Raw genomic sequence first — 10,650 nt, 5'->3', positions numbered from 1 at the left:
TTATAATAATGAATATTATCATGTATTCATGATTTCATGCAATGCATTAAAAGGTGCATTTTAAAATGCATTATATACAAAGGCTTCAAGTAAAGTGTTAAAAGATAAGGATATACAAACATTTTTATTTAATTATATATGTGCTGCGAACACACACACAGAATATACGTGCAAATAACTCTCTATCCCTGGACAGCGTAGAATGAAATGTAATCCTGTTTCTGTGAAGATGTTTATTCTCTCCTAGGGAGCAGGAACAGTGGGTTTCTTAAATCCAGGCGGATTGGAACTGATTGTATTTGGCAGCTTCTCCTTCCTCTCCTCTCAGGGAAGAGGTGGTTTGCATCCAGGAAAGTGTGCTATCAGAAATCAACGCTACTGTCTCTCGGACACTAGAAACACTGCAGCGCTGCAATTAGACTCATTAGATCCTGCAAAAATAAACTCCTCCTGGTGAGGAAACAAGAAACATTTATCTCCTGCTTGGCGCTCGGAAGAGAAACGTTTTACATCAAGAACATTCAGTTCTAGAGCTTGAAGACTTGATGCAACTGAGTGAACTTCACGAAATAAAGCTGCAAATACTGCAAGTGCACAATGAGAGAATATTAAATTCCATTTTCCATAAAACTTCCATTTAACCCTGCCGTGATACAGACCAAGCAAACACGCACAGAGAGAAACACACACCAAATGAAAAACAAAAGCAAATGCTGATTCTTCATATGCCTTTTACAGTATTAAGACACATCAGGATATTTCATTTCATGTCCTTTCTCACTGAATAAAGTGTCTGTCCTGATGTATTCTGATGGTGGATCTGCTTTAGTGCACGTTATGAAGGCATGCTTGCAATTAAGCAATCTCTCAGTGACTGCATACCCAAAAACACATGTGAAAATTTATCCTGAAATTGTGAGAGGAAAATAGCCGAAAGAGACCCTGGCATGCTTTACGATGAGATCAGAGACCCCAGAACATGATGCACAATCTCAAATTATGCTCTTGCAGATCATTTATAATCTTTACTTCTATCCCTCTGCTTCACAGTGTTGACATCTGTACTAAAAAGCAATTGTTTTTTATACTTGGAATTTATTGCATAATGAATTATGCTGCAAGGATATTAAATGATTTATTATAATTGTGTGTGCGATTGTGCATCATGGAATCAGTATCATCTATATGTGCAATACATTTTTGTGTAACACTTTATTTAAAGCCTTTACTTATTATGCATTATAAAGGTATTCATAGTGTACGTTATGATGCATTATAAGACTGTAACCAAAGTTAAAATGCATTATATTATTTGCAGATTCCTTGTTACATCTGATATTGGTTGTTTGTCATGTGCTTTAATGCATTATACTTTCTAAAGGTTGTTCACTGAACAGATAAGAATTATAATGTATTATAATTGTGGTTACTTTTATTCATGAGATCATACAATGCATTATAAGGTGCATTAAAATACTTTTATAATGCATATGCATTTTATATATAAAGGTTTAAGTAAAGTGTTACCAAATCTGTTCATCAAATTGTCCATTTATTGTTTATTATGCTATAACTCCATTACTGAAATGTATATTCATTATAAATAATATATATGTGGTATAACGGTTACGGACCTAAAAAGACATTTATAATATAAAGGGACAAACACACACACACACACACACACACCAGGGATAACCTGGAATTTCACTGGCTTGTGTTGCATAACTCCTTGCATGCATGCATACTTTTCCATTTTTAGGGTTTATGTAGAGTGGGTCTGCAAAACAGAGCACCTATTTATTATGAAACATTCCCCAAGACAGAAGTTTTGAAGTCTGTGATGCCGTCGGTGATCGCATCCATCTTAAAATAACAATTTCGTAATCCTGTGCAAACCAGAGCAGAAATAACGATTGCAGCTTCAGCGCGCAACACTAGAAACACGAGCGCGCGCGCGTCAAATAAGGAGATGCAAAGAGTTCAGATCAAAACGATTAAATGCATCACTTATTTGAGTTGAACTGACAACTACAATACGGAGATTGGCACAAACCATACAAAGTTTTGCACAGTGAAGTTCTCAGCATCTCCGCAGTGATGATCAGAAATACCTCAGACGGAGCGCGTGCAAACGAAACAAAGATGATTCACGCGCTAGTCTCAGTGCAGATCTCCTGACGGAGTCTGAGTCTCCAGCATGGGAGGAGTGAGACTATCCTCGGGTCCGGCCCCCTGTGCTGCAAACATATATAAAAGACATGAATCCCACCAGCCAGCTCAGAAAACACAGTGAGCTTCACCTGGAAAAACAATGCAAGCGTAGAAAACTGAATCAATGCAAATAAAACCCAAGATAAAAAGTAGATTTTAGACAACAAGAGAGTTGATTTTGATTTTAAAGATTGATTTTTGCTTATTATTTTTCTCTGTATGTAGCATTGAGCATTATTTAAGCAAGGCAAAAGCAATTGATCAGAAGAATGGCTCTGCCTGAAGCCGAGTTTGGACTGAAGAGCAGCAGCATCATGAAGGAATGGAGCGGACAGGTTCAGCCGGCTCTCATAGCATCCTTCATCATCCTCTTCTTCCTCGAGGCCTGTCTGTGGGTCAGAAATCTCACGTTCAAGAAGAGGCTTCCAGGCCCGTTCGCCTGGCCTTTAGTGGGAAACGCCATGCAGCTCGGCCAGATGCCCCACATCACCTTCTCAAAGCTGGCCAAGAAGTACGGAAACGTGTACCAGATCCGACTCGGCCGCAACGACATCGTGGTTCTGAACGGAGACGTGGCGATACGGGAGGCTTTGCTTCAACACAGCATTGAGTTCGCCGGACGGCCCAATTTCGTGTCTTTCCGGATGATTTCCGGTGGTCGGAGCTTAACGTTCGGCAATTACAGCAAGCAGTGGAAGATGCACCGTAAAGTGGCTCAGTCGACTCTGAGAGCGTTCTCATTAGCGAACAGTCAAACTAAAAGAACTTTTGAGCAACATGTGGTGGGTGAAGCGCTGGATCTGGTCCAGATGTTTCTGAGACTCAGCGCTGATGGACGACACTTCAATCCCGCGCACGAGTTCACCGTCGCCGCCGCTAACGTCATCTGTGCGCTTTGCTTTGGGAAACGCTACGGTCACGACGACCCCGAGTTCAGGACTCTCCTGAAACGAGTGGATAAGTTCGGAGAAACCGTCGGCGCCGGGAGCCTCGTCGACGTCATGCCTTGGCTTCAGTCGTTCCCGAATCCTGTGAGAAGAGTCTATCAGAACTTCAAGATCATTAATGAAGAGTTCTTTGCGTATGTGAAGGATAAAGTGGTCCAGCATCGAGACACATATGATCCCGACGTGACCCGTGACATAAGCGACGCCATCATCGGTGTGATCGAACACGGGAAAGAAAGCGTCCTGAGTAAAGACTTCGTTGAGGCTACGGTCACTGATCTAATCGGTGCGGGACAAGACACGATGTCAACCGTAATGCAATGGATCGTTCTGCTTTTAGTCAAACACCCATCAATTCAAAGCAAACTTCAAGAGCAGATTGATAAAGTCGTGGGTCGTGATCGACTGCCTTCAATAGAAGACAGGAGCAACCTTGCATACCTGGACGCGTTCATCTACGAAACCATGCGCTTCACGAGCTTCGTCCCCGTCACCATCCCACACTCCACCACCTCAGACGTCTCCATCGAAGGCCTCCACATCCCTAAAGACACCGTGGTGTTCATCAACCAGTGGTCCGTCAACCACGACCCTCAGAAGTGGAGCGATCCGCACATCTTCAACCCGTCGAGATTCCTGGACGAGAGCGGAGCCCTGGATAAAGACCTGACCAACAGCGTGATGATCTTCTCCATCGGGAAGAGAAGATGCATTGGAGATCAGATTGCAAAAGTGGAGGTTTTCCTGTTCTCGGCGATCTTGTTGCACCAGTGCTGGTTTGAGAAAAACCCTTCTCAGGATCTGTCCATGGACTGCTCGTACGGTTTAACACTGAAGCCGCTCCAGTACACGGTCTCAGCCAAGCTCAGAGGAAAACTGTTTGGTTTGGTTTCGCCGGCATGAGTGAAAACAACCAGCTTGATCTTGTGACTAAAGGCCAGGAAAGACTAAACATAATGCAAATGTATTCCACATAACAATGATATAAGTAAAGCTGCACTGAATGCTGTCTAATAATTGCATATTTAATATTTAATGAATATTTACACAGTTTATATGTTTGCAATGATTCAATGAATTGATTTAATCACATCCATAGAAAGATTCTTCAAAACAGCTAAATGTTTTGGTAACACTTTACAATTAGGTTCATTGGTTAACATTAGTTAACTACCTTACTTAACATAAACTAATAATGAACTGCACTTATACAGCATTCATTAATCTCAGTTCACATTAATTTCAACATTTACTAATGCATTTTTAAAATCAAAGGTTGTATTTGTTAACATTAGTTAATGCACTGTGAGCCAACATGAACAAACAATGAACAGCTGGAATTTTATTAAATAACATTAACAAAGATTAATAAATACTGTAGTTAGTCGTTAGTTCATGTTAGTAAATACATCAACTAATGTAAACTAATGAACCTTATTGTAAAGTGTTACCAATGTTTTTATGTGTGTATAAATCATCAATGCTTCAAAATAATGTTTTGCAGATCACAATATGAGATGTTTATGGTCAAATGCCAAGCCATTGTCACTGTAGACACACTATTATTATGTAATGTTATGCAATTGTTTGTATTGAGTCATTAATAGCAGCTGTTACTTCCTATGAACTTGACTCAGATTTGGCATAGCAGTGCATTTAATTATGCTTGCATAAAACTGTATAACGATGTGATTGTGTACTTCAGGTATTTTAAGTATTAGGCATTTAAGCATTTATTTATACCATTATACTGTTTGTATAAATTATATTCTCTATAAAATGCACAGCCATTTATTCATTGAGATTCTTAAAAGGGCTGGAATTGCAGTAGCTTTAATTTGCAATCGATGCTTTGCTGAGTCTTGATATTGCTCAGCGTTTCAGCCAATGAAAGACTTCAGTCTCACGCTGGATCAACTTCCTCATTATGTCATTTTGAAAGTTCTCTCACATGCACAAATAATAAATCCTCACAAATCATGTGCAAAAACAGGAGCATATATCAGATATTCCTATATTACACTGCGTATATTGAGGTAAATGTTCACACTGAATGTTTTTAAGCTCTGTAACTGAAGTGCATGTATTCAGGAATGCAGCTTTTTGAAGAAAAACTAGAATGTCCAGGTATTGTTTTCTTTTTACTATTGGAAAATAAGCTACGAGTGGAATAAATGAAGTGCTGTTTTATTACCTGTGAAGATGCACTCAGTCTCTTTCTGTTACGATGCTCAAAACTCATTTCACATTTCATAAGAGAATACATGCGCATGCATTCATACATACAAATAAACATGCAAGTAAAAATATAAATCACACATGTCAAACCAAACTAGAAACGTATATATTTGACAGTTTTATTATATGAACTGTCTGCATCTGTCTTCACTTATGCATAATGTCTCTGTATTTCCTTATTGGCCAATATTTCTGTTTACATTCAGGTTCTGAGATATTTCTGTAAAACCACATCTTTAAAGTCAAATTATCATATTAAATTTATATAACAGTCATTACTCTAACTGCAGCTCACTCTGCTATGGTACATATTTAACTCCATTGTTTGTATCTGTTCTTTGTCTGAAGCTTTAAAAAAAAACTCAAATTTTCATGAGTTACAGACTGAATTCCTCCAGTGACTCGATTCCACTGGTATTCGGTTGGCATCGCATCACGGATTCCAGTCAAAGCGAAACCCCAGCAATTAGAGCCGACTTACAGAGCTCATTTACTATGTTAGACAATGTATTCTGTAAAAAAAGAAGCATTTTTGGTTTATGGTTTTATTCATCTTAATCAGACATTTCAGTCCTTTACAGCAAGACAAATAAAAAATGATCTCTTAAAAAATATATAGAAAGCAACAAACATCATTAAACGAAGGTCCACGTCCAATTAGCATGAATATATGCTATTCTCTTACTCACGTGTGTATGTGTATACACACACACACTCACGCACTCACACACACACTCACACACACACACACTCACGCAAGTAAGTACACACACACATTCACACACACATATGCACGCACACACACTTTCTCACACACACAGACACACACTCATTTACGCAGACACACACTCACACACACACACACTCACGCACACACACACACACACACTCTCTCACACACACACTCACACACAGAGACACACACACACAAACACACGCACACACTCTCTCACACACACACACACACACACTCTCATGTACACACACAGACTCACACACACACACACTCACGCACACAGACAGACACACACTCTCTCACACACACACACTCACACACAGACACAGACATGCACACACAAACACACGCACACACTCACACACAGAGACACACACACAAACACACTCACGCACACACACACACACACAATCATACACAGATTCACACACACACACACACACACTCACTCTCTCACACACACACACACACACACACTCACACACACACAAACACACACACACATACAGATTCACACACACATAGTACCCCAAAATGTATTTAGACAACTATTAGATAAGATAATATCAAAGCACGTGTCTGTGTGTCTCAAACACTGCAGGATCTTTTCTTTCACTAATGTTCACTTTTCTTTAAAGTCTCCATGTGTTTGAATTGGTGTTTTGGTGATATTTAGTGGATGTTTGATCTTTGAAGTCAGTTCTCAAAGGTGAAACCATCAACATCATCCACTGACGACTGATTAATGGCAATATTGTCTTCAGTTGATCTGAACTCATTCACAACTCATGAACTTTGCAACTCTGACAGTGAATCAAAACAACACTGAACTAAACTCAGCTGAACAATGACACCATTATCTTCAGTAGAGCAGCTAAATTGAATCTGTTTCCTAATTGATCACTTTCACAAAAATCATGTTATTATTTGCCCCTTTATATTAAAGCGAAGCTGCTTTGAAACAATCAGCATTGTATTATCAGTTCAAACTTCACAAATGTATTTTTAATGCACTGCAAAAGTCTCCTTTGAAATGATGTTATCTAATGTCCAATAAACACTGAAGGCCTATCTGTTATAATAGCTTTTAATCAATGATCCAGTGGCATGTTCTCTGTTTTATTGTCTGTTATTTGTTTTTATTGTGTTTATGTTTATGATATGTACTGTATTGGTCAACAGATATTGTTTTAAATAGTGCTTTATAAATAAAGTGGCATTGACATTGACATATATGATATGCAAGTGTTGTACATCTGTAGATGTTGGGAATCCCATGTGTGTCCAGGCGTTTGACTCTGGCTGTAATGGGTGGAGAGTCCGAGAGAGTCGGGGGAAAGAAAACAAACCTGTGGCCCAAACTCCTCCTACTCTAGAGATATATAACAGTGTGAAAGACTGAAATCTGCATTCTTCTAATTTGGTCTTCCCTGGAAAGACATTGCAGCTCGGCAAAAACCCTGACCTGTCTTCCTGTAACCCAACAGCAGATTCTCAAGACCCTTCACTCGCCATTGAAGATGGAGAGCTGCTAATATAGTTTATACAAAAGAGCTTGGGAATATCATGGCGCTGTCGGACACAGAGTTCGGGATGAAGGGCATCCTTAAGGAATGGAGCGGACAAATCCAACCGGCCCTCGTTGCGTCGTTCGTCTTCCTCTGCTGTCTGGAGGCTTGTTTTTGGGTCAGGAATCTCACTCTGAAGAAGAGGCTTCCAGGGCCGTTCGCTTGGCCTTTAGTGGGAAACGCCATGCAACTCGGACAAATGCCCCACATCACCTTCTCAAACTTGGCGAAGAAGTACGGAAATGTTTACCAAATCCGACTGGGAAGCAGCGACATCGTGGTTCTGAACGGAGACGTGGCGATACGGGAGGCATTGCTTCAACACAGCACTGAGTTCGCCGGACGGCCCAATTTCGTGTCTTTCCAGTCGGTTTCGGGCGGGACTAGCATGACGTTCACTAGTTACAGCAAACAATGGAAGATGCACCGTAAGATCGCGCAGTCCACCATTCGTGCCTTTTCTTCTGCGAACAGCCAAACCAAAAAGTCCTTCGAGAAGCACATCGCAGCGGAGGCCGAGGACATGATCGAAACGTTTCTGAGCTTGAGTTCAAACGAGCAATACTTCAATCCGTCGCATGAACTCACAGTCGCGGCTGCGAACGTCATCTGCGCTCTTTGCTTTGGGAAACGCTACGGACACGACGACCAAGAGTTCAGGACTCTTTTGGGAAAAGTGAGCAAGTTTGGAGAAACTGTAGGAGCTGGAAGTCTAGTCGACGTAATGCCTTGGTTGCAGGCTTTTCCCAACCCAGTCAGGAGTGTTTTTCAGAGCTTCAAAACCCTCAACAACGACTTCTTCACGTTTGTTAAAGGGAAAGTAGTGGAGCACCGGGAAAGCTACGATCCTGAGATCACGAGAGACATGAGCGATGCTTTCATTGGCGTGATTGATCACGCAGACACAGAAACGGGTTTGACCGAAGCTCATACTGAAGGAATGGTTTCGGATCTCATCGGAGCAGGTCTGGACACGGTTTCTACCGCCTTGAACTGGATGCTTCTTCTACTGGTCAAACACCCATCAATTCAAAGCAAACTTCAAGAGCAGATTGATAAAGTTGTGGGTCGTGATCGACTGCCTTCAATAGAAGACAGGAGCAACCTTGCATACCTGGACGCGTTCATCTACGAAACCATGCGCTTCACGAGCTTCGTGCCCGTCACCATCCCACACTCCACCACCTCAGACGTCTCCATCGAAGGCCTCCACATCCCTAAAGACACCGTGGTGTTCATCAACCAGTGGTCCGTCAACCACGACCCTCAGAAGTGGAGCGATCCGCACATCTTCAACCCGTCGAGATTCCTGGACGAGAGCGGAGCCCTGGATAAAGACCTGACCAACAGCGTGATGATCTTCTCCATCGGGAAGAGAAGATGCATTGGAGATCAGATTGCAAAAGTGGAGGTTTTCCTGATCGCTGCCATGTTGCTCCACCGACTGACTTTCACGAACGACCCATCCCAGGACTTGAGTCTGAACTGCTCTTATGGTTTGACACTGAAGCCATTTGATTATAAAATCTCTGCCAAACCCAGAGAAAGCGCATTCAATGGAGCATAAATGAGTGTGTGTGCTTTTCAAACCCACTGTCTCTGATATAATACACTATGCACAATCAGGTATGTGCTTCATATTTAACATGTTCTAAAAGCAATTTTTGATTATAAATACAGTTAACTATATACTTCACTTTAAAAAAAAAAAGTGTAGATAATAGTATGACTGAATCTAAATGTTTTGAAAGCAAAAGGGAAAAAAGCATCAGGGTTTTATAGTTCTTTAAGACAATGTTTGTACAGTGGTGTGCACAGTTAGCTATATATACGTGTTACCTTCGAAAACACTTTTGAACATTGAAAACTACATAAATGTATTCAAGTATTTTTTCAAGCTGCAAAAAAACCAAATGTGTGTGTGTGAATATAAAACATATTAAAAGAGCAATTTAATTGTGTTGTTTTTAGCAAATATACAAATGTAAAACAAAAAAAAGCCATGTTTAATATCGATTTAAAGCTAAAATCAGATGTTTAACTCAGTTGTTTGTTCTGTAGAAGTTCTATAAACCTGTAACTTTCAGAAATGTGACTAAATAAATGTGTAAATAAAATGCACTGTTGACTCTAACATTGTGTATTTCATTACACTGAATATTTCCATTCATGCTTACTAGGTTGCTCCAAAACAGTCCTTAGCCAGAAATGGTAGTTTGCTGTTCTTACAAAAACACATATATTAATAAAACACAGTTTGTTGAGCATGTAAATTAGAAGTCTAAACGCATTTGCTAATTTACTTTTCCGTGGCAGAGGTGATGGTGTCCAAAAGCATCCAGTGTGACTTACCACATGCATGAACGTGCAAAGCTGCTTCGCGGCCCACATGCGCGAGGGAGTCTCAGAGGGAGTCTTACATTTACACTGGGTAATTCATAGCAGACACACACTGCTTTCCTCTCTCTCTTCCGGTCCTGACACCGCAGCGTTCTGGACGAGGGCCAGGGCTGTTATGGGCCATGCAGGGAACCACAGTACATGCCCCTGATTTACTGCCAACCACACACGCAATCGCACTCACACGGGACATGTCTTTCTGATAAACCTCCCCGCTGAAACACACTCTCTCTTCGGGACGCCCCTTCAGTGGCCTCTGGAGTCAGTCTCTCTGAAACACAAATTGTGCCATCAGTTGTTTTCACCTCTGCTTTGACCTCGCGCACAGATCTCACGGAAACAGCGCTTTTCACAATGCACATCATTTCAAAGCAGCTTTACAGAAAATGCATGAGTCCACATTACAGTTCAGAGTGATAGAGGTATAGAGGAAATTGTCTAAGTTATGCATTTCAGAAATGTACATAAACAAAATCACATTTAGTTAAAAATGTATTAATTTAAACAGTGTAAAAATGAATTTAAGGCAGAAACAATGAGCTCATTG

The 10,650-nt window shown here is 40.8% G+C and overlaps 2 protein-coding genes across 2 annotated transcripts; both read left to right on the top strand.

Annotated features, from left to right (window-relative positions):
• Nucleotides 1-2,288: 2,288 nt before the first annotated feature.
• On the top strand, nt 2,289-5,362 carry cyp1c1 (cytochrome P450, family 1, subfamily C, polypeptide 1). The gene has a single exon (XM_084096287.1). The coding sequence runs from the start codon at nt 2,484-2,486 to the stop codon at nt 4,062-4,064; it is 1,581 nt and encodes a 526-aa protein (XP_083952413.1). The 5' UTR covers nt 2,289-2,483; the 3' UTR covers nt 4,065-5,362.
• A 2,142-nt stretch (nt 5,363-7,504) lies between these two features.
• Nucleotides 7,505-9,837, top strand: LOC311071747 (cytochrome P450 1B1-like). Its single transcript, XM_084096288.1, has one exon. It carries the CDS (start codon nt 7,702-7,704, stop codon nt 9,268-9,270), a length of 1,569 nt encoding a protein of 522 aa, XP_083952414.1. The 5' UTR covers nt 7,505-7,701; the 3' UTR covers nt 9,271-9,837.
• Nucleotides 9,838-10,650: the final 813 nt, after the last annotated feature.

This window comes from Abramis brama (genome assembly GCF_963993115.1).
Source record: "Abramis brama genome assembly, chromosome: 21".
NCBI classification, from domain to species: Eukaryota; Metazoa; Chordata; class Actinopteri; order Cypriniformes; family Leuciscidae; genus Abramis; species Abramis brama.
This window is presented reverse-complemented; position numbering and strand designations above follow the sequence as displayed.